Source organism: Lupinus angustifolius, chromosome LG14 (assembly GCF_001865875.1).
Source record: "Lupinus angustifolius cultivar Tanjil chromosome LG14, LupAngTanjil_v1.0, whole genome shotgun sequence".
Classification (NCBI taxonomy): domain Eukaryota; kingdom Viridiplantae; phylum Streptophyta; class Magnoliopsida; order Fabales; family Fabaceae; genus Lupinus; species Lupinus angustifolius.
In genome coordinates this window covers 14,868,080-14,893,187 of record NC_032022.1, presented here as the reverse complement: position 1 = coordinate 14,893,187, position 25,108 = coordinate 14,868,080, and the positions used below count along the sequence as shown (strand labels likewise).

Sequence of the window (25,108 nt, the reverse complement as noted above, 5' to 3'; positions counted from 1 at the left end):
ATGCAATTCAGTATAATCGTACAAATCAAAGAATAAGGTACAATTTTGAGGAGTGATGTTTTTAGGATTAATAGTATACATTTTTTATAATGTAAAAGATATTTTTAGTAAAAAAAATACTAAATTTTAATCACATTTGATTATGTTTGTTCATTATGATTTAAAAGTAATATTTTTAAACACATTTAAAACGAACATTTATATGATTTGAATTGAATAATATGCCTTTAATAATTTATATCAAATGATAATGAATTAAACAATAATTTCATGTGCTTTGCCTAAGTTTTGACAACTTCATAAGAACATATATATATATATATATATATATATATATAAATTTAATATGTATACACTGATAGTGTAAGTATTTTTTACACCGTTAGCAAATCTTCACCATTCATATATTAGCTAGTATTAACTTTCAAACAAAATTATTATAAATCAATAATAAATAATGTACCGACAATATAAATTTTTTTATACTGTCGATGCATAGATTTCAAACTCATCAGAATAATGTATCAAAATTGTAAGTCAATAATAATGGTTATATCTTATGGATATTGCACAAGGAGGATTGGTGGAGTGAAGGGTGAGACATTAAGGATCGATGGAAAACTTTATTTCAAAAATTAATTCATCTTCAATCAACTTTCTTGGTTAAATAATAAATGGAATTTGACACTCATTCCTAAGAAATGTCATCTTAGATCATCTATAACACTTTGAAAAAGAAACCATATGTAATTTTAAAACTATAGCCTATAAAGCGTTTCAATGATATAAAATAACTTTGTGATAAAAGATAACTCTAAATTACAATTATTAAGCGACTTTTGAAAGAATTTCCATATTGAAAAACAAGATTTTTTTTGTTTTATGTTCAATTTGACTTCCAAACCAAAATGGTGCCACAAAAATTTTGATTTATTATTTTGTGTTTGTGTATGAAAAATAAATTATTAGTTGATTAAAAAAAGTTAGGACAATTTGAATGATGGTGATGTTTGGTGAATAAGGAATGGGAATGGCATTTGAGGGAATAACATAAACTGTCTCATAATATTGCAATGTTATTTCATCTATTATGAAATACTAGTGTGTACATGCACTTCGTGCCTGCCGACAAATATTGTGTGATACTACATATTCAATTTTTATATACTTCATTTTTTGAATTAAAATGTATTTTTGTGTTTGATATACTTTATATTATATTTTGTTTTGTTTATGATAATGTTTAATTTAAGGTGATATATTTTGTTTTGTTTATGATAATGTTGAATTTAAGGTGAAATATGTGGTTAATTAATGTATGGTTGATAGTTGCTTAGGATTATATAGTTTTTTTATAAAAAATAAATAATATTAAGAGCTATAAAAAATAAAAAATAAACTTATGACTTATGAAATGACACACACAAAAGATGTGAGATAAAAGATGCCAGGGAGTAATATTATCGGTCTCTGGAAGCCTTTAATTTCAGTTGTTTGTTTATCATCACTCTCTTGCGGACTCATTCTGTAACCCTAACCCTAATCCCATTCCTTCAAATTATTCACCTCGCAGGTATTGTCACACTCTTCTAAAACCCTAGAATGCTCCATTCCTCTGTTTTGTTTCATTATTCACAGATTAGGGTTTAATTGTCGCAGATAATGGGAGAAACAAAGGACGAAGGATACGAGGAGGAGCTTCTCGATTACGAAGAGGAAGAAGAAAAAGCTCCCGATTCCGTTGGAGCTAAAGTCAACGGTGAAGCTACTAAGAAGTTAGTTTTCCTTTTCTCTGATGAGATCGTAATTTTACCTGGTACCATTATAGCTATTGTAGTGGGAAGATTGTGCGCGATGTGTTTGATTAGCTTATAAATCTACCAATTTTTTCTTAAAAATAATTAGTTAATTGTTTATTTTTGGGGTTTTTCAGGGGCTATGTTGGAATTCACAGTTCAGGATTCAGAGACTTTCTTCTAAAGCCAGAGCTTCTTCGTGCTATTGTCGACTCCGGTTTTGAGCACCCTTCTGAAGGCAAATATATTCAACCTTATTTGTAGCATTTGTTTTTGTAGCTTCTCTTGTTCTGTGTAAGATATTTGTTTTGGTACTACCAAGAGTATCCCTCACCCTTTTGGGTAAGGGACTAATCCCCTTTGGGGTGCGTGGCTGCCCTTCCCAACAAGTATGGCTCCCAGGAATTGAACCATTGACCTTTTGGTCATGTGTGTAATATATTTTGAATTATCATTTTGAATTATGTTTTTATTTTTATCTTCAGATAAAAAATCAGGCCTTCTTCCAACATAGTTTTTTATTTTTATGTTGTTGCCTTTTTGGGTTTGTGGGTTTAACTGAATAATTGTCTATCAACATATTAATTGTGAGATTGTGAGATTGCGTTATATGGATATCTCCCGGCTAGAAAGCTTTGAGTTGTGGTCGCGATTGCAATTTTGTTGCATTTACCACAATTGTAGACAGTTGTGGGAAAATGTACCGAAACAGCTACAATTGCAGATGCGGTTGCAGATACAATAGAATCACAACACCGTGGTCACAATTGCGGTTGTGAACTGCAATTTAAAACTTTTACTGACCATTATCATGCTTAACTGGTTTATGTTTGATGTACTGTTTATAGAAATAAAAACGTTAGCTGACTTGCACATTTGTTCAACTCTTATTTTACAGGTAATACCTTTTATCAAAAATCTTGTCACATACTTTGGTAATGCTATCAAATCAAATTGAACGCGTTGGAAAGGTTTATTTTATTTACAACCGGTTCATTCGGCCCTTTTTTATTTGACTCATCATCAGTGCAACACGAATGCATACCACAAGCAATTCTTGGAATGGATGTAATTTGTCAAGCTAAATCTGGAATGGGAAAAACTGCTGTCTTTGTTCTCTCATCTTTGCAGCAGATTGATCCTGTCCCAGGCCAAGTTTCTGCACTTGTCCTGTGTCACACAAGAGAGTTAGCATATCAGGTAATTTATTAGGGCTTAACATACGAAAACTTATGGAACTTCATTATGTTAGTTGTTCCCAATTTAATAAATCCATGCTTTCTATTCCATTCAGATATGCCATGAGTTTGAGAGGTTTAGCACCTACTTGCCTGATCTGAAGGTTGCTGTCTTTTATGGTGGGGTCAACATTAAAGTTCATAAGGATCTATTGAGAAATGAATGCCCTCATATTGTTGTTGGTACTCCTGGAAGGATACTTGCATTGGCTAGGGATAAAGACCTTTCTTTGAAGAATGTGAGGCATTTCATTTTAGACGAATGTGATAAGATGCTAGAATCACTCGGTATGTTTAATTACTGCGTAGTCATTCTTCAGAGTTTAATTTTACTTTTGGACTTGCACTGTCAATATGGTTCTTATTGATCCTGCTGTTCTTTTTGAAGACATGAGGAAAGACGTGCAAGACATTTTCAAGATGACCCCACATGATAAGCAAGTTATGATGTTTTCTGCAACACTCAGCAAGGAAATCCGTCCGGTCTGCAAGAAATTTATGCAAGATGTAATGTATCATGATCAGTACTACTTGATTTTGAAGTCTCTTTTCATAATGCCTGCATTCCCTGAGTGCTTTTTAGACATTTAAGAATGTTGCAGTTTCATCAATATTTACTTTTGGTGGTGGTTCTTTGTATTGTTCTTTTTATTCGTCAAAATTTCTATGGAAATATCCAACTGGTATGGTGGAGACATGGAGTGTCATTGACTGTATCTGGGGATAGAAAATTTAGGTGGAAATGTTTTACTTATGCCTGTCAGCCACCATTTATGTTTTTCTGGTTAGTTTCAGAAGTTTATTAGCCCTTGCCCATTAGGTATGGGGTTTCACAACATTTGGTGTTTTTCTTTGGAGAGGGGAAGGTTGTTACTTGTTAGTGTATTCCAGGTTTGTTGCTGCCCCGTGTTCTTAAGTGGCATGTCTGAGTGTCAGTAGCACTTGCTGGTGTGACTTAAAAAAAGTTTTGCAAGGTGACAAAACTGATGTCCCAGAACTGTGATTCAAGGAATATGCACCCATCATTCATTTCGTCCCGGATTCCGTTAGCTTGTGGAAGGCCACTAATATGATTTACTATGACATTTGTTCCTTTCAGCCAATGGAAATTTATGTTGATGACGAGGCCAAGTTGACCCTTCACGGACTTGTGCAGGTAGGCCTTTTGCATGTTAATTTTTTTTATTGTTTTTCTTCCATTTTAAATAATTTGTGTACTGTATGGCTTACAATCTTACATTGATAACTGACATTGCAGCACTACATCAAATTGAAAGAGGAGGAGAAGAACCGGAAGTTGAATGATCTTCTTGATGCCCTAGATTTTAACCAAGTTGTTATCTTTGTAAAAAGTGTTAGTAGAGCAGCTGAGCTGGATAAACTACTTGTGGAGTGCAACTTCCCTTCTATATGCATTCACTCTGGCATGTCCCAGGAAGAAAGGTTTGTTTGAAGAGTGGACACTAAAGAACTTCGTTTTCATTCGTGATTAATCATGATTCTATTATCTGCAAAGTTGTTTTGCTAATGTAGTAATGTTATCATTTTCATTGTTTGTTTTGAATTTTTAATCCATTATTGCTAATTATTAAGTATTAATTTTTATTTGAAAAATTATGTGGTTATCATTTGTTGTGCGGATAAAATATATTTACCGGCTAGTGTCTTCTTTTGAAGAATGTGAAGTGTCGTCTTTTTTCATTTTCGCTGTGGTTATTTTTTTAGTGATGATTTAGCTTTAATTTTGTTAATCTAATTTATTTATGCCATTGGGATCAACTATATACAACTTAGAATATCCAGGATAATGTGAGGGGTAACTTTTAGCCAAAAATAGTGTGCATCCCTGTGTGCAATGGTGATGATACAACATTGGTGATTGTATGCTTCAAATCTTATCTTATTGAGTTTGGTGCTTTATATCTGGTGTATTCTGAATCCTGAATGTTTATCTTTGAATATAGAAAATAGCACAATTGTGTGAGATTTTGATGTAAATTCCAATTAAGTGCCTCGTTAAAAAATTAATGAGTATTATGTAAGTTGGGAGTTCTGAAAGGAATTGTTGAAGTGGTTGAATTGATTTTGTAATGAAGTAGACCATTAGGCACTAGCAAATTCATTGTTTGGTGTGACATTAATCTTTTGATGAGCATTCAATTTAATTGAAAAATGAAAAGTAGAGGTGGAAGACGGTGGCTGTTGCCCATTTGTTCCTCATTTACCATTTGCATATTTTGCTGATAGTAGTTCCCCCCTCATTAATAAAGTGGTTTGATTAAAATTGGTTGATTTTGTTCCTGTTTTCCCCATATCGTTTGATCACATTGTGACTAAAATTTTGTTGCAAAAAATTGGGCTGTGAACTAGCGGCATTTATATACGACTTTGGTGTATGTCATTTGCAGGTTGAAGCGTTATAAAGGTTTTAAGGAGGGACATACAAGGATTCTTGTAGCAACAGATTTGGTTGGTAGGGGAATCGACATTGAACGTGTCAATATTGTCATAAACTATGACATGCCTGATTCTGCAGACACATATTTGCACAGGGTATAATTGGATGACATATGTTTTTTGCTTCTATCTTTCAGTTTGTTTTTGTTTCAAATTCTAGTTTTGACAAATATATGATCCCTTTGGAATGAATTCTTATACAGGTTGGCCGAGCTGGAAGATTTGGCACCAAAGGCCTTGCAATTACATTTGTTTCATGTTCTACTGATGTTGATGTCCTAAACAATGTATGAATCTTCATTTGTCGACGTTACCTGACATGTCATCCATTATTGTTTCTAATTAAAATTTGTCTGTTTTCAGGTCCAGTCAAGGTTTGAGGTGGATATAAAGCAGCTTCCTGAGCAGATTGATACATCTACCTACAGTATGTCATTTTTCATTCATTGATTCTAGTTCATATTATGGTTGAGATTTTTTTATATACATGTGGTTGTGATTTTTGCTTCACTTTGCATACCTGGTTGAATCAATGATACACGTCCTACAATTGTCTTCTGTTGACTGCAGCGTCTGATGACAATCATTTTGGAGACTTCCTTTAGTGTCTCTGAAATGTTTTGTTGACTTCAAAATAATCTTTTTACTCATTAACTTCACTATTATTTTCTCTTGAATTCTATTGAATGCACACTAGGTTTTGTGTGTGATTTCTATTGAATTTCATTCTAAAATATGCTTCAATTGTGTTATACCTAATTTTAGATTTATGTTGGCACTTTAATGCTTTACATTGTTTTTCTTTTCCAAATATTTACTTCTCTGAAATGTGTTTTGTGAAGTTATGGAAACATTAATGTTTTTCCGGTGTCCCTTAAAACTTCTGATTAATTGAAAATTTTCTTCAAAAAACTTGCATGATTTTCTTCAAAAAACTTGCATGATATTTGTGCTTCATGGTCGGTCGTTACATTTGACGTGTAAGATTCATAATTTTAGACATCTTCACCTTTTTGTTGCCATTAATATATGTTTCATCCTTTTTGAAGCCTTACATTTTTTCTTTTTAATAGTTCATTGTGTCACACCTGTGAAGTTTCTGACTTGGTTTCCTTGAAAAAAATTGCAGTGCCATCATAGACGTTATTTCCGGCAAAGGTTTAATAACTAGTTGGATGGAAGAGAGTAGCTCTTGCAGATTTATTGCACCTCTTGCAGATTTAGCTGATGCTGTTTTATACATTTCAATATGACTGGCTTATGAATTTATGGGATTTCATTTACTGTAATATTCCGAATGGCTACTACTGTTTTGAATATTAAGTGTGGCATTGTTGGGTGAATTATGACACTGCCCTTTGTTTTAGTAAAAATGAAAAACGTGTTCTATAACAATTATGTGAAGAGTTGTTTTAGCAAAAACAATTACAAAAATAGTATATATTCGTATTGTTTGATTTATAGTTGATCTAGTAACATATATTATACTAATTTATTAGTTCAATGCATCTACTGAGATTGACATTCTTTCTACTTGCAAAGTATATGGGACACAATGTTGCAGGGGTACAAGTTTAAGCACCTTAAAATGTAGCATTTTCGGATATAATTATCGCATAAAACCTTTATGACCTCAAACATCACAGTATTTTGTTACTTTTGCCTTAATACCCACGTCAATAATTTTCTTATTATTTGTTATCTCGATATTACAATGATGATTGTTTCAACAATCTAGTTCTACTCAATTAACCCGCTGAATGAAACAACTTACTAACCTTCAACACTTGGGAAGAACTACAATTTTGAAAAAAAAGCTGTGGAGAAGTTTTAGATAGTAAAAAATTATCATTCCTTAGTCCAAACAATTTATTATATAAGTAAAATTTTGTATAATAAGATGATAAATTCAAAAAATAACTGATATAATAAACTTAAATTAAAGATAAAATTAAATAAAATAAACTAAATCCAATATAAGATTATTTTTTATCAATCCGAATATATCTAATAAGCTGCGCCTTTAACTTTTTGCTAAATCTGGGTTATATAATAATAATGATATATGCTGTACCTACAAAAACCATGTGAAACTTCTTTATATAATAATATATCAAAATCAAATTCTGTAGCAGATTATTTCCAAAATATCATCTTTTATGTACTACACACATATATATATACCTCATGCACGAGACTAAACTATATACAACATTTGTGAAAGTTGACATTTGAATCCTCATATGCATGGCACGTAATTTTTCAACCTTCTTTTATATGTAGCTAGCTATATATATTTTCACTCAATATTTTACAACTGTATCTACCTTTAATTGGATTCAAGTTTTTGGTATTATCCATGCAGGACCAACTAGTAGTAGTCATAGTGATATTCTGCACTGTTTCATTCAGCTTATGGTTAGGATATGGACAAAGTACTTTTGATGTCCTTCATTATGGTGCCAAAGGGAATGGTCAAATTTATGATTCTGGAGTATGTCATTGTTTCTATATCTTCATATACATATATATATTTTTATATTAATTGCATGGAAATTTTGTTAAAATTTCCTTATGATTGATGAAATATCAATGCTAGGATCTTGAATCTCGTGATTTTTGGCAGACCTTTACGAAAGCATGGGATGCTGCATGTGGAGTAACTGGAGACACTATTCCAACACTTCTTGTACCCGAGGGACACTCATTCAAGTTACAACCTACGAATTTTAAGGGTCCTTGCAAGTCCAAGAACATTAACTTTCAGGTTCAATCATCTAAGCAATTAATTTTCATATTACAACTGGTTCTTGTAATGAACTAAATTGTCTTATTACTTTTACTTCATAATTGTTTTTTGTTGATAAGTTAATTAACCATTTAGTTTGTTGATTCAGCTAATGGGAACTATACTAGCTCCTCAGAAAAGTGATTTGAAGAACTGGATTGTTTTCTCCATGGTTAATGGTCTAAGTTTATATGGATCAGGATTAATAGATGGTCAAGGTTTTGCATGGTGGGACAACACAAACAAGCCTATAAAGGTAATTATAATAATAATATATACATTGTAGCAAATTTAACTAGTTCTTAATTTTCTAAACAATATATGCAACTTCTTAGATTATCAAGAACTAGTTCATTTTGAAAATAAATTGGTTTTGTTTGTGTTTTCATGCATTATATCATAATCAGAATTTCTGACAAATATATACCTAATCTTGCAGGAATTTGACCCTTCACTAGGATCAGTTGGTCTTAATATTCCTACGGTTGACAACTCTTCTCTAATTATGTTATAGAAACTTACATATTATAAAATTTCCAACATTTAATTTCCACTTTGCAGGCTCTAAGATTTAATTCATGCAATGATCTTAATATGAATGGAGTGAACCATATAAATGGCCCCGGAGGACACATTAATGTGCATGAATGCAAAAATGTTACTATATCAGATCTTAATATAATTTCATATTCAAGCCAAGTTGAAATATGTAACTCTTTCATTGGTGTAGGTGAGTCCAACACTCATTCTCATAATCTCTTCTTTTAATTAGAATCATATAGTTACATATCTAGTTATTTCATCTTCTGATATGAACTTACCAGGTTTTTTGCTTATTATAATTAAGGTATTTTTCTATGGTGTAGATAATAGCACATGTTAAAGATTCTAATAGATACAAGTTTACTAAATGTGTTGCAGGAACTTGTGCTACGGATATAGCAATTTTATTGGATTGTGGAACTAAGTATTGTTCTAACATCACCATGAACCAAATCAATATAATCTCTGCTGATCCTGCAAAAGAGGCTAGTACTTTTTGTAATAATGCTCAAGGAAATTTTACAAATGTTATACCTAATGTAAATTCTTCATGAAACTTAGAGAAGAATGAATGTAACCCATATAAAGAGAGAATAAAGTTGTAATTGTTGAACTCTATTTTCAATGGTGACCCATTTGGTACTGTTCCTAAATGGTATAAATTTACTAATTTTGTATTATATTAAATTAAATTTGTGAAAGAAAATAAGTGAAAGACTCGTGTCAATAACAAAAATATGATATATATTAATTAAAAATGTATACTTTTATTATTATTATTATCGCAAGATAACATACGAGACATAATTTGGAATAATATATCTCACTTTATTTCCAACTATAATATTATTTTTTTGATCGACAACAAAATAAAATATTATTGAAAAAGGTAGAGGTTAAGAAGAACGTACTCCAATTCACCTAAAGTCTAATTATAGTCTAACATAAAGAAATGCACAATAAAAGGTTTAAAACTCATTCAACCTAGGAATAAGAAAATCACTGGTTTCAAAAGACTATAAGAGTTTAGATAAATTAGTTCCATAACTTCATGTGAAAGCTATCATTTTCAAAAACAATCTAATTTCATCCAACAATTCTTAATGGCATAGGAAATGTGTTTTAACATCTTTGTGTGACAAAAGAGAAATCGAACCAAAAATAAAGTTTTTGCCAAATCATTGGATTTTGGGCAAGAAAGATATGGTTGACTGATTCCTCTGATTCTCTACATAATGCACAACTTGTCAAAATACTAGATCTAAAACACTTATTCTTAATAAATTCAACTTTGTAGATATTCGGTTCATGATTATCTTCCAAACTAAACATGTTATCTTTGTCACTATCAAAGTTTCTTCAATAAATATTTGTTATTATAATTGTCCTATTATCTCCGAACTGTAATATTTAAGTAATGAAATTATCTTTCTTCTATGCTTACTCTCATCATACATATCTAACTCAACGTAATTTATATATAGTTAGTTTGTTACTATTACCATAGTGTCCATTCATATGGTTCTGCAATATTTGTGAGCTTGTTATGATGGGTTATCTCAAAGTGGTCCTTAAATTAAAGAACTGCTTTTAATATTTCCTGATATGGATAAAAGTAATAAAAATATTGCATATTTACAACTAGAATCAATTATTCCTTGGACCATGTCCCCACTATAAAGCATTTACATATGTGTAGCCCTTAGAGTAAAAGAGAGAAAGTGATATATAGATATAAGAGAGCATCTTTTCTGAACACATCTCACAGAATTTCATAAACAACATATTTGCCTCACAAAATACATTAACACTATAGTCATATTAAAGTGTTAATTAATACTTCAAAGTACATCATAACTCTCCTATCTGGAACAAAATAAAAGAAGCAAAAATAACAAAAAATAAATAGGGATAACCTCATTCAATTCTCTTCTTGCACAACCTGAAAAAAAGATCAATGCATGATAATATATATACCCAACTAAATATGCATATACATATATATATATATATATATATATATATATAAGACATGATTTAATTAAACATACCAGAAAGTTTAGGATTGATAAGGAGATCTGGCACTGTTTGAGTCTCTTGGTGCATTGCATCTGTAGCATTCCATTCTATTAGCGAAGTTATGCTCATTGCATCCAGATCTGACAAGTTTATTCACATCATTACTGTTTTATTTACTGAAATAAACAATTATCATAATAACATTGCAAAAAGTAACTGCCAAACAAGAAAAATAGTAATCAACGTTCTGCTAATGTTAAAATCATTCATTACATATTCATAATAATAAACTGAAAATGAAGCCATAGTTGTAAAATATCTCAAAATATAGAAATTGTTCTAGTTTTTGCTATTTCTTATACTAAAAAATGAAGTTGTTCAAGTTGGATATATATACAAATTTAGAGTACAAAAGTGTAATGAGAGCATATTCAACTCACCTAGTAGATATGCATATATGATTGAATATCAACTAAAGAATGAAATCAAAGGTTTAAAATATATACTATTTGGCACATTAAGAATAAAGTTATCTTTTAGAACTTGAGGTTCCAAATAGAGGAGATGATGAAGCTTATTTTTCTGTATTCCTGGAACCTTATTATTGTCCGCTTTCCTTTCTTCTCTTACTCTTATGTTGATTGGATGAGATATCCATCAACTTGTCTTTCTCTTTGTTAATTTTAGAGATTCAGTGGATAGAAGTATCACTTGTTCTCCTAATATTTTATTTCTTGATTAATAAAGTTTTCATTGGTAATAAAAAAAAATCATAAAAGTAAATACTGTATCATATTTATAATCACCTGGTGCATAACCAGTCCCCGGATTTCCAACCAGGGTGGGTGGAGCTACCACCGCCGCCGCTTCCGCCACCACCAAATCCAAAGCCTCTCAAGCGGGGCATATCGGCATCAAATCCTCCGGTAACGGAGTCCTCCTTGGAGGCACCACACTTGAAACAGCTGGAGCGGCTAGCAAAGTTGTGGGCTCCACAGTTAGCCACCGTGCAGTACCAATCACCAGGGCGGACATCAGGACCAGTAGTGAAGCTGCCAAATGAGGATGAGCCTCTGCCACCAAAGCTGCCGCCACCACCACCACCGTATAAGTCAGTTGCACCCTTTGGCTCCCCGCATCTTTGGCACGACTCTCTTCTCTGGAAATTCATGTGCTTGCATGTCCTACAGTTCCAATCTCCTGGCCTGTTCATTTTCCCTTCACAATTTTCCAAAATCCACACATTAATTATAACTATAGCATGATGAAGATATATAAAGTAGTACTATATTTTTTTTATTCTATATATGCTACAATATATGTAGAAAATAATGTTTATTTCACTAATAACAATTTCTTATAAGTCTATATGTAACAACTGTGAGATTTATAATATAAAGTATCAGTTCATTGTGTTATAAACTTAAAAGTTTTTTGTGAAAATTGTTAGCCACACAGATAACAAGGTTCTTATTTCACTCTATTTTGAACTACATCATTTTTCACATCTTGTTTTCTAAGGCAAATTTTGATCCAACGAAAGATAGCTCTAATACTTTATCATTTTCCTATCACCATCCTTTGAGTTCAAGTGGGATTAAAAAATAGGCTAGTGTTACAGTGAAACAATGAAACTAACGTATGCATGGAAAAACAGTGAGAAAAAAAATGATTTTATCTTTATATTATGAACACAAAGGAGGATATTAACCTGTGGATTTTGGAGAGTGAAGTAGTTGAAGAATGTGAGTAGTAATTGTGATAGTGGTGTAGAGTGCAGAGAGGATCCTTGTTCTTTATATACTGTCAACTAAGGTAAGTGATTCTTCTTTTTTTGCTTCCCTTTGAAACCCTATATTATATGATATTACCAAAAACTAAATTTGAAAAAAGGGTTAAAGGAATATATATATATATATATATATATATATATATATATATATATATATATATATATATATATATATATATATATATATATATATATATATATATATATATATATATATATTCCTTTAACCCTTTTTTCAAATTTAGTTTTTGGTAATATCATATAATATAGGGTTTCAAAGGGAAGCAAAAAAAGAAGAATCACTTACCTTAGTTGACAGTATATAAAGAACAAGGATCCTCTCTGCACTCTACACCACTATCACAATTACTACTCACATTCTTCAACTACTTCACTCTCCAAAATCCACAGGTTAATATCCTCCTTTGTGTTCATAATATAAAGATAAAATCATTTTTTTTCTCACTGTTTTTCCATGCATACGTTAGTTTCATTGTTTCACTGTAACACTAGCCTATTTTTTAATCCCACTTGAACTCAAAGGATGGTGATAGGAAAATGATAAAGTATTAGAGCTATCTTTCGTTGGATCAAAATTTGCCTTAGAAAACAAGATGTGAAAAATGATGTAGTTCAAAATAGAGTGAAATAAGAACCTTGTTATCTGTGTGGCTAACAATTTTCACAAAAAACTTTTAAGTTTATAACACAATGAACTGATACTTTATATTATAAATCTCACAGTTGTTACATATAGACTTATAAGAAATTGTTATTAATATATATATATGTTAACTCAATTAATTAAAGGGCTACTATATGATCATTGGCAATAATATCTTCTAGGCTTCTCAGAAACAGGTACCAAAGTACACTTATCAATTAATAATTAGTATCTTGTGTATATACGGTTCAAAGAAAAGTGCATATTATATACTTACTACTTTTTATTTATTTATTTGTCTACTACCAACACAAATATAATGTTTATTTATTTAGTGAAATAAACATTATTTTTCTAGCATATATAGAATAAACATTACTTTTTACATATATTGTAGCATATATAGAATAATATTTTTTGACACATTTGATATTTTTTACATATATAGAATATTATTTCTCAATTGTATGCCTATTCAAATCCAAATTTAAGATGTGTAATTTTTTATTAGAAAAAGTTAAGCAATTTATTCAAACATAATGTTATTAAACTAAATTGGAATCAACCAATCTTATTAGAAATCTGGTACTTAATTAATCTGAGTTGTTCTTCCGATCGTGTATTAAAATTGGTGTAAGTGATTTGACCCGGGGAAAATTCGGTCTGACAATATTAAACTCGTTTAAACCGGATTGATCTGAGAAGTAAACCGGATGGTTCAGTTAAAAATAAGAAAAATGGAACATTGTTCTATATTTTGTTTTACTATGGTCCAAAAAAGATGAAGAATTATTACTTTAATATAATTATACATAATTATTAATTATATAAAGTTTTATATTTATATATATAATTATATATTTATAGATAAAAAATATTTATTATGTATAAAATTACTCGGTCAGACTTAAAGGTTTAGCCGTTTAAACCTATTAAACTTGATATAAGACTTATTCCAGTTTAACATCCAGCTAGTGCTTCACAATATTACTCTAAACACCACAATGACCATTGCCCTATATCTTTTAAATCTTGTAGTCCATAAATGATAGCATAAGTCCTTTTTGAATGTGGATTACACATTAATTGGACCCTCATTTATAGTGAAATGGTGGGGAAAGAATCACAATAAATTAAAGTGGTCCTTATTATCTTACGATCACAACATCATCTCCCTCTTTTTTTTTTATGTTTATATGGCTTGGATAAGAATAAAAGAAATTCATTGTTTATCACCAGACAAAATGAATATTCATCACACTTCAAGGAAAAACCTTAATGATCAGAGAGATTGTTGACCGTAGTGCATAGTGAATGGAGATCTACTATCTTCAAGCATATTTAAAAGTCTGTCCGAGACCAATCACAATAACATAAAAATAAATAAAGTTATGAATGTTTCCAATCACAATAGCTAAAGTGTAATCACAAACTATATGGTAAAAATCGATGCTGCTTTTCAATTTTGAATATTCATCTTTTGTACTTGCACTTAAATTCTTTTGAGTGTGAGTCAAAAGGATTATAATATAACAAAATCTTGCCATGCAATGTTCTTTTTTTAATATTATTTACTATAATTAATTAACCTAATCAACGATCAATATCATGGAATTTAGCATGCGAACATGATTTAGGTCTATATATATGATCCCATTTCCCAACATACTATAAAATCATTATAATGATGTTGGGAGTTATATAGATATCAATTTAGCAAATATCAACTCACTAATCTTTGCCTTTAAAGTGGTCCCGAATAGCATTTCATGTTTGGAGAACCTTTTTTTTAACACGCACATAACTTTAGTAAATGTATAGGATTCGGTAAAGAAATGTGCCATAAATAAATAAAAATAATTATATCAACTAGTTATTTTTTAAATCAACTTTTATCTTGGAATCGTTAGTGATGAGTTGAGGTTCAATATTAAAACTAATAGGTGATGTATGACTTCCTTATTAATATATCTTCGATCAAATCAGAAGGATTATCTTTAACTCATGACTAAGAACATCTATAATGGAGAATAACATTTTCATTATTATTTAGGTCCTACATATTATGCTATAATTTATTACAACTTCTAATAAAATAATAACAACATCTACTTTTTTTCACAATAATAAATATCATTCTTATTTTTATTTAAAATACATTAAAAAATAATTTTCATTCAAGCAAGACACATTGGGTTTTTCGATTTTTTTTAATTTTCCTTTCTGCAAAAAAAAACTGTAATGATGCTAGATTTTTTGTAATGTTTCTGGATATGCTTGTATTTATATTTACTCGTGGATTGTGTATTTTCATTGCACTTCTCTCCTAAGCAAGGAGTGTTCTTATTTACAACTTTTGTTCTTATTTAAGAATAAAACATAAGAAATAAGAACAACACAATGGAGAACGGAATAAGAATATTCTTATTCTATTAAGAACAATCTTAAGAACGATTACTGTGGATGCTCTAAATAACACATTTTAACTCATAACAACCACACAAAAAGTTGAACTCTGGCATTGATAGGTTGATATCATGTTAAGGTTATAACTCAAAACCAATTGGTAATGAGATGAGTAGTTCAATAGATATTTAAATCATTCATAGGATAATGAAATAGTCAGACAATATGAGACTTATTCTCCAAACAGTCATTAAACTCTGGGCCGTGAACTTATAAATCTCTATATATTTATATTATAGTGGAAGTATAATATAAATATAAGTAAATAAAAAACATTGTTTTTATAAAGGGGTGACTCGTGCATGTGAGAAGTAGAGGGTAAAATTGTGTATAGGTCCAAGACGTAGGAGAAGTTAAAGTAAAAGTTGCATGGGAATTAGTTCAAGGAACGTCCTTTGATTCAAATAATTGCACAACAATACCATTTAGTGAAAGAGAAACTATTCTCATTCATGACTAAATGTTGATTATATTGGAATTGAAGGAATAATAGTTCAACAAAAGTAGCTAGAGTTTCGATAAAGATAGTCGAAGTTGATGATGGATGAGAAGTCTTCGAGGTTCACATTTTGACCATCTTTTCTTCTTCTTTTTCACCTTACTTACACTTATATTGCTTTTTTCTTGTTATGTTCTTTTCCTCCCTTTGAAAAATCAAGAATATTCATAAAATGGTGTTAAACTAATCATCCCATAAATAGATACAAATGCATTTATTTATGGGAAAATTCTATTTTTATTAATGATATACCATGTGTACAAAAAAATATACAAGAGGTTAATGATTGTTTGAGTGAGAAAAAAGAAATTAAAGGAAAACTAATAGAAATCTTTACCCATCAATTTTTTCTTGGGGAATGGTAAAGAAGAGTGTAGCAAGCTGTGAAAGCAAAAGGAAAGGGTGAAGTGAAGAGTACTGATTCGATTCTCTCATTGGGAAATGCTTCCATGCAGCATCAATATATGGACTCTATAACGTATAAATATACTTATTACTTTATCTTTTCATTCCATCTTATTTTTATTAAAAAAATATGTATTTTTTGTTTCAATTTCAACCAATGATCATTTAGTGTGTCACTACCATCATGAAAGAAATTCTTTTTTTATTTATTAATTGTCTTTGAAATAAAAAAGGTATTGAGAAGATCCATACTTTATTGTCACCCTTTGTCGTTTTTAGGAAGAGAAGAGATTGTGATACAGAATATATGATAAGTTATATTTTTTTGGGTGCTATCAAGGGTATTTTCTCACTCTTTTTTAGTAAGGAACTAATCTCGTTCGAGTTACGTATCTGCCCTTCCCAACAAGTGTCACTCCGAAGAATTAAAATCTTAATTTTTTAGTCATCCTAGGAATCTAATGAAAGTCTTAAACTATTAGACTAATAGCTTGTAAGTTATGATAAGTGATATGAGAGGTAAAAAAGATAAAATATAAACAATGATTTAAAAAACTCAATTATTATTATATGCAACAAAAAGATAAATGATGCTCCTTAAAGTACGTCCTTAAAAAAACCAAGCTACTAATTATATCTTAGAATGTATTTTTCCTTTAACTCCGTACGTGTACATGTGCATGCATGGACATGTAGTAGCTCCAGATTTTAAACAACCAACAACCCACATGCATGTTTTTTTGCTTGTTCAATGAATTTATAGGTAAATTTTAGTATGTTACTATTTATTATAAGTGAGATTCGAACTCTCGATTTCCTTCTCTCTATTTCTTAACTCCGCTCGAACAATTAGATATTAAAAGAATATTTTACATATATATTGTATATTGTGCTTTAAAAAATAGTTTTCTCATAAGTACGATAATTTATAAGCTGCTTCAGAATGTCTTAGGAATTGTACTTGCACCCTATTACAGATTTTTAAATAATATTGGAATAAAATGTAAGTATTTGTGTTACATGATTGATTTTTTTCATGTTGCATGCACGTGAATTGGTAGAATATATGAGTGATGCCATGAAAATGATAAAAGTTGTCTTTTCTTTTACTTTTTAGACCTCCAATATCTTTTTATTATAATATGCTCTTAGAGTCCCCAAATGTACATTTTCTTTATTTCACACAATTTTTATTCTCAAAAAACACTCCAATATCTTTGGTCAACAACTTCATGCTAATTCTCAAATGAGAATTAAAAAAAAAACTTCATACCCCAATCTATATGACTATATAACACTTAAATTTAATTTAGATGGCAAATTTGGCCTTTTACTCTTAATAAAATCATGTGAATCAGTCTATCATGTTCCCACTCCCTCCACTTTTGAGGTAAATCTATAGGTTTCAAATGTAATTGCAAATCATTATGGGGAAATTATTTTGAGAATTATTGTTGTTATTATTATTAGTATGGTCAATTTCAGAAATTTATATTATATTTAGGTAAGTGGATCCACTTTTATTAAAATATTAATATAATAATTAAATTACTGTTCAAATGTGGTTCTATGGTGTAGTGGTTAGCACTCTGGACTTTGAATCCAGCGACCTGGGTTCGACTCCCGGTAGGACCTTTATTTTTTAAGAAAAAACGATATTAATGAAATACATCCATAGCTAAATTTTAGTAGGTGATTTTTCGATACTACTAAAGGTATTCTCTCATTTTTTTAGGTTAGGAAGTAATCTCTTTCAAGGTGTATGGTTAACCCTTCCAACAAATGTTGTTATGAGGAATCAAACACTTCGACATTTTAGTTTTTTTATGATGTAGCCTTATACCACTGAATAACGAATTGTTAATACTTATTGACAGTGTAAAAAATGCATCCACCTTAAATCCAAAAATGAAATAAAAAACTCTTGAAGGTTACAAAATTTTGATTTTATTTAGACTAAAGTAATAGAGAAAGCAAATACATATATAAAATTTGCATTAGAAAACACAAGAGAACAAGAAAGATAGTGACCCTTATTTATTATCTAGTAGCATAAGAACATAAGAGAAGAGAAGAAAGAGAATGAAGTGGCTATACCATATTACCAATATACCCCCCTACACCACCACTATCTATTCTATAGTTCCACTTCTTCACTAGTTCAACCTATACCCCTCAAGTCCTAAGTTTGAAGTTAGCCAAGTGCAAACTTCATCAGTCTCTTCAGGGATTGTATAGTGACCCAACCTGCATAGTAACAATATATGTTATTCATTATATTTATGTCATAAGCATGTATAGTAACAAAGTTGGATACCCGTTGTAGCTCCGAAATGAAAGATTCCGAAATCCGGCTGAACTTAAGGTCCTTGCAGATTTCTCTCCATATTCATATGCAACCACATCATCACCTGATCAAAATGAAATCAGGATATATAGAGTATATTGATCAGATATGTAGTTGTGTGTTGTGACAACATAGATAGCACTCCCTAAAGTTTGGTCCTTTTGTACTCTTTTTTGGTTGAAGTAATTGAGAATTGTAGGACACAACTTTGTTTGATGTTTCAACCACAAAAGAAGCAAGCAAATGCATAGAATGCTCATGTTGATACATATGTAAATAATGAACTGAACTTTTGTTACAAGTTCTGATAATTTGCAGAAACCGGAAAAATGTCAAAATAGTCAACTAAATGAAAATGTTTGCATGATGAATAAGAGAATCGGTCAATTTATACATAACACTTTTCAACTATTCTCAGATCAGAATCCAGCACTGGTTAATGAAACTACTATAGAGCATTTTTTGTTTCTATAAGCATATGAAAATTATAGAAATTAGGAATACCTCTGCCATGACAGAGAAATAAGGGAAATGACGATGCACGCCTTATGAAATCACGTGATCCTTCAATTCGATTATTCAAGGTCCTGCATTAATCAACAGCTTCTGAGTAGCAATTTATATAGCTTATAAAGAAGACAATTATAGGTGGATGTGCCTTATAAGCAGTGTATTTAACTATTTACGTATCCACTCGTTGACATATGGTAGAAACAAAACCTTGAACACGGAAGCCAGCCACTTAAAGCAACAACTGCACTTAAGTTGATAGGGTAAACGTTTCCGTTCCCGTAATGCCCCAAAGCATGACATGTAGCTGAGTGAAGTGCAGTTGCAGCACCCATACTGAAGCCCCCGATACCAAGTTTGACTGCAGTGAACAATAGCATTTAAGTTAAGTTATTATAAGCAACTTGGATTTGGTAAAAACAGTCACATGTATACGATCTACAAGTAATGCTTGGCTTTGTTCTAGTTTCTTAAGTTACTATATACTACTTCCGTCACTTGACTCAATATGCCGAAGTAAACATATACAAAGGCCTTATTGGTAGCAAATATTGATGGTAGCCTTAGGAGGGCTTTTGGACTTCTAAGCTTGCACTACCATCGTACCAAATATTGTGGAGCTGAATGACAAATAAAGTAAAAGAGCACAGCTTTCTGTTGCTACTGAAGCAGACGTTTAAACAAGTTCTTGTAATCCTTATTGTTCTACTAACATGGAAACGGTGAAAAGTGAAATAAGTAGATTTTCTTATTAAAAAAGTGTCCTCTCTCTCTTTCCCCCGAACAAAAAATGGAAGTCATTAGACTGTACTCGTGGAGTCACGGAACCAACACTTGCAGAAGGAAAATCAGTGCAACATTATCATAGAATGAATTTATGTATTGGTAACAGCGTTGAAGCATTAGATGGAACCTAAAAAATAATATAGAGAACCTAAACTATTTGATTACTTCAATAAACTCGAAATCTTGTTGACAATTTCTTACCCTAATACTAGTAAGCCCTTTGCTTTCAGTCTCTACATTATCAGCTTACCGTTAGCATGGATATGTACCAGAAACTGATAAAATGGTTTATATTCGGGCATTTCCGATTATAATTTAGTTAATGTAGTGAATCATAACCTCGAGGAAAAATGCAGATCACATTGATGAGTTTCTTAAGTGGTCATGGATAGCCTACCATTTCGAGGCTCGGTTGATAAAAGATTGGCAACATGTGCTGCAGAAGCGTCTAAACCCTCCAAATCATCTGCAGCATCTTCTGAGATCTCCGAAACATCAAACCCTGGTAGAGATCCCTCAATTAGATTAGAGTATTATCAACAGTTAAAATGGAACTGGCATTGTAATTCTACACTGAATATACAGCAAGCATTGAATCTTACAAGCAGTGCTAGGAAATCCACCGAAGATGGCTACAGGCCGCGTAGGAGCAGTTGGGCAAATCCATTTGATCTGCAGCATAGATTTCAAGAGTAACAAATAGCATCTTCTCATTAAATACACATGTTTCCGAATATTACATTATTAGCATACAATGATGCACTTTCAACACAACATATGCATTATCTATTGGAAAACGATAAATATTTGTGTAGTCTTACATTTGGAAGAGGAAGAGTTTCCAAAATCTGGGACCAGCTGCAAAACAAAAGAAAGAGACCATTTTATTCACTGTAGGTTAATCTTGAACTCTTCAACAAGGTAAACAAATAAGACAGAATAGAAAAATATTAGAACTATTTTTGTATAAACTCTGCCACTGAAGATATTTGAAACTACTATAAAGTTTCTTGAAGGAAACACACATTACAATCACATCAGCCCCTACTAAATTTCGGGACCACGTATTAAGAATGGAATAAATTGTATTACATGAATCTATACACCAATCAACTTGATTTCAAGATCATGAAAAACAAGAGCTTACTACTTATGCATGGGAACTATATATGTCCATGTTTGGAGATTAATATTTATATGCCTACTTAGTTCGGGGAACAACATAGCTAGTTAAAAAGTGGTCCCCTTTTGTATATTACTTGGCATATAGAAATCTCAGAGTCAAAGTTTCCTTTACTGCAAACTTTAAATGAAGAAGGTGAAATAATATGATAATATTAATACTTCTATGGTTAGAGGGGGTATGGATTATGGAGTTTATGAACTTGTTTAATAAATAATCTTCTCCACCGGAAGAGGACAAGATATTGACATTCTCTTATTCCCTCCCTTAAATTTTATTAGAAGAAAAAATCCACCGTTCTCATTGAAAGAATATTCTACAGCAAAAGGAGAAGTATCCACTCAAAATGAGTTCGCCAATAAAAAAGGAATAAACTTATTCAAATAAGTAAAATTCCCAACATCACCAATACAAATCTGGTAAGCCATGCACATTGACAAGGACAGACATTGAGAAAATGCACCGTCTTTGAGTGCTATGAGTTTTCAAAATATAATCTTCAACTCTATTTGCCAACCAACTCAAAAGGATGAAAACTTTTCCCTCATTATGACATCGTTCAATCTGTAGTTGGCCACACCTAGTGAGATTAAGGTTCGGTTGTTGCTGGTTGTCGTTGTAAATCTTCAGATGTATTCTAATTCTAATAAAGAGACGGAATAAACATCTTTAAACTAAAATTGCATAAGATATTCATGTTAGCAAAATACCTTGAGCCGTTATCGCCAAGGCCATGTAGCCAAACTATAGTAGCTTGATGCTCTCCTTTAGGTCTAACCACATGAGTCCTTCCAAACTCAAAAGCTCTTCTAACATTTCCACTGCCTGAAACATTGAAGCAATAAAATTCATTAAGAAAGCCAAAAATCCTAGAAAGTTTAGTAGCTGAATATGTTATTATCAAATCAAAAAATGTAGTGTGTGTAGAGCAATGGAACAAAAACTAACCAAAACCCATTGAGGAGCTATTATTGTAGCTCATATTTTCCACTCAAACAGTAAAATTGTTAAGTCGCTAATGCTTGAGATGAGTTTCTGCAATGCAATGAAAAAACCAACATTAGCAATCTCTATTTATAGACCAAATGGAGAGTGGCAAAGGAAAATAGTAATAACAATGAATCTGCATCAGCTACTTTGCTTCTAGAACTAGAGAAATTTTTCAGAAAGTTAAAAGCACTCAAGAAAAGCAGATACAAATTGAAGGAACCAAAAAAAATCATTTTTATTTTTAATAAAAGTCATAACCTTTTTATTTTTAATAAAAGTCATAACCTTTTTATGAGCATAGAATCTACAAGAAATGCAGAGAAAGAGACAAGGTAAGTAATTTACTTTGCAATGCAGAAGGAGAATAATAAGATTTGAGAATCAATGCGCGTGGAAATTGAGTAAAGTTAGAGAAGCATTTAGACTAAGACAACAAATGAAGAATATTTAGCAATAAAAATAATATTTTTATGCCATCTTCCAAAAGAAAATGAAATCAAGTGCAAAATAACATTAAGTCAAACAAGTTGAAACCTTTCACATATATATATATATATATATATATATATGTAGCAGAATCTTAAGGAAATGAATGTGAAAATAAATAAATGAACATTAAGGGATGAAGGGTGAGAGAGAAAAGTTGAAAAAGTTTTGTTCTTTGCACTAACCTTAAAACCTTAACCTGGTGGGAAAGAAACCCAAAAAAGAAAGTGGGCTTTTTCCTTAACTTCTTAGTTTAGTTTCTACAACTTTGCCTCTCTTTCTCTTTCTTTGGTTTTTGTTACTTCACTATTCTTCACACTTACCATAGAATATAGCAGAAACCCTCAGCATTCAGTTCCTTCCTTTTCTTGCATCATTTTATTGACCATAATGCCCCTACATTGTATGCATATTTCTTGTAATATTTTGTTGAATAAGAGTTTTGGAATATAATAGAATATGTGAGAAAAGAAGATATGATTACAACAAAGTATTGATCAAGTAGTGTAAGACTGTAATAGATCTTCAGAAAGATTAAAGGTGAAGAGTTCAATTTCTAAGAACGATACTTGATTGGAGTGACAGTCGTACACTTCTTACCATAATGATTAGTTTTTTTACTAAAAAAAATATATATGTGCTTGTTTTTGGTTATATGAAAATAAGATTAAAAATAGAACTTTTGGTGGATGAAAAAAAGTGAGAAAATATGATATACTATTATTATTTTTTGTTCCAATAATGTCAAAGAACATTAGCATTATGTTCAAATGTTTCATCATTTTGCCTGTGGGTAAAGGGTGTCTTTCAACTAGGATGAGCTGGCATTTATAGTTAAGTATATTTTATTATTTTATATTCTCAAACTTTTTCATTTCCTTCCTCATTATTTTCTTTGTAAAACTCAATTTGCAAACCAAATTTAATAATACTATTAATTAGAATTGAATATTAGTCTGCATTAGATAAATTATTTACAACGAGTTTAAATTTTTAAACAATTAAAATTATAAGTAATGGCATATTCTATTTATTTACCTATTTATATGTTTGTTTATTAATTAATAATTTAGAATTATTAATTCTTAATCCATAAGAGTGATAGGTATTTTTTTTAGCTGGTGATAAATAATGTCCTCTTGTAGAAAAACTAAATAGAAAATATTATACATGTATTATTATAAATGATTTTTTGGACAAATAGCTTTCAAAAATTATTACTTCTATTTCCAAAAAAATATAAATTCCCTTCAGTTTTTGGTTCTTTATACCTACCTCCAGAACTTTATTGAGTAAACACTTTATCTGATAAGAAACAAGTTCAACATTAACAAAATAAACTTATTTACTAAAAAATACATAAAGGTGAGATTTACTTTGTTTGTTTTGGAAACAAAATCATCCCATAGTTCATTATTTCAACTTTGATGAAAAGCAAAAAAACAGTTTTTTCATGCTTTTCATTTTTCCTTCTTGCTCATTTTCATTATATTTTTCACTGTTAATTCTCTAATTATGGAGTAGGAATTGGTTTATTTACTATTCAAGAGACATATGCATTAGTTCTTTTTATTCATTTGCTCTCAATTTTTAAATGGTTTTATTTGTTATTCATTGAGCTACAACTTATCTTTTATTCTTATCATAAATTACACTATTTTTCAATATATATATATATATATATATATATATATATATATATATATATATATATATATATATATATACCATTCAAATCTCTCAAAATATACTCTCACTCTCTCCCCTTAAATCCAAAAATATCGAATCAACTTTTTTTGTACTATTAAGAGTATTTCTTTATTTTTGAATAAGGAATTAATTTGTTTTGAAATATGTATTATCTCTCTCAATAAATATCGCTCCTAGAAATCGAACATACTGAATCAACTTAAATATACAATTTGTGTGACTTTTTTCACGGTAGTCAACTCTTGGTATAAGCCCCACAATCCATAAAAGGAGAATCCAAGACATTGGAAATACAAATTTTATGTGAGTGATTTGTATAGCATACAGCTAAAAATATATATTCTTTCCTCATGTATCAATACTTTATATGAAAAATAAGCTAAACCTAATGTTGAAAGTGGAAATGTATATAAAATATAATCACTGTCT

At 30.6% G+C, this 25,108-nt stretch overlaps 4 protein-coding genes and 1 non-coding gene across 7 annotated transcripts; 3 read left to right on the top strand and 2 right to left on the bottom strand.

The window, feature by feature from the left end:
- Window positions 1,470-6,857, top strand: LOC109327129 (DEAD-box ATP-dependent RNA helicase 56-like). Its single transcript, XM_019560175.1, has 12 exons — window positions 1,470-1,573; window positions 1,660-1,775; window positions 1,934-2,034; window positions 2,824-2,996; window positions 3,091-3,322; window positions 3,423-3,541; window positions 4,134-4,190; window positions 4,293-4,477; window positions 5,443-5,587; window positions 5,695-5,778; window positions 5,855-5,918; window positions 6,621-6,857. Exons 2-12 carry the CDS (start codon window positions 1,663-1,665, stop codon window positions 6,629-6,631), a joined length of 1,284 nt encoding a protein of 427 aa, XP_019415720.1. The 5' UTR covers window positions 1,470-1,573; window positions 1,660-1,662; the 3' UTR covers window positions 6,632-6,857.
- LOC109326416 (probable polygalacturonase At3g15720) lies at window positions 7,851-9,376 on the top strand. Its single transcript, XM_019559100.1, has 4 exons — window positions 7,851-7,985; window positions 8,091-8,258; window positions 8,389-8,535; window positions 9,146-9,376. Exons 1-4 carry the CDS (start codon window positions 7,851-7,853, stop codon window positions 9,374-9,376), a joined length of 681 nt encoding a protein of 226 aa, XP_019414645.1.
- On the bottom strand, window positions 10,525-12,620 carry LOC109326595 (transcription initiation factor TFIID subunit 15-like). 2 transcript variants are annotated; one of them, XM_019559303.1, is made up of 4 exons: window positions 12,553-12,620; window positions 11,648-12,059; window positions 10,874-10,981; window positions 10,525-10,764 (listed from the first exon to the last, which is right to left on the bottom strand). In XM_019559303.1, exons 2-3 carry the CDS (start codon window positions 12,052-12,054, stop codon window positions 10,882-10,884), a joined length of 507 nt encoding a protein of 168 aa, XP_019414848.1. In that variant the 5' UTR covers window positions 12,055-12,059; window positions 12,553-12,620; the 3' UTR covers window positions 10,525-10,764; window positions 10,874-10,881. The 2 variants fall into 2 exon arrangements, with proteins under 2 accessions (XP_019414848.1, XP_019414849.1); XM_019559304.1 differs by having other exon boundaries at window positions 11,648-12,061; window positions 12,576-12,599.
- On the top strand, window positions 18,231-18,302 carry TRNAQ-UUG. The gene has a single exon. It is a non-coding gene; the product is annotated as a tRNA-Gln (tRNA).
- LOC109326593 (acyl-protein thioesterase 2-like) lies at window positions 18,657-23,305 on the bottom strand. 2 transcript variants are annotated; one of them, XM_019559299.1, is made up of 10 exons: window positions 23,155-23,305; window positions 22,442-22,528; window positions 22,204-22,318; window positions 21,132-21,168; window positions 20,913-20,982; window positions 20,708-20,812; window positions 19,735-19,885; window positions 19,519-19,601; window positions 18,985-19,078; window positions 18,657-18,914 (listed from the first exon to the last, which is right to left on the bottom strand). In XM_019559299.1, exons 2-10 carry the CDS (start codon window positions 22,473-22,475, stop codon window positions 18,824-18,826), a joined length of 780 nt encoding a protein of 259 aa, XP_019414844.1. In that variant the 5' UTR covers window positions 22,476-22,528; window positions 23,155-23,305; the 3' UTR covers window positions 18,657-18,823. The 2 variants fall into 2 exon arrangements, with proteins under 2 accessions (XP_019414844.1, XP_019414845.1); XM_019559300.1 differs by lacking the exon at window positions 23,155-23,305 and adding an exon at window positions 22,829-22,950.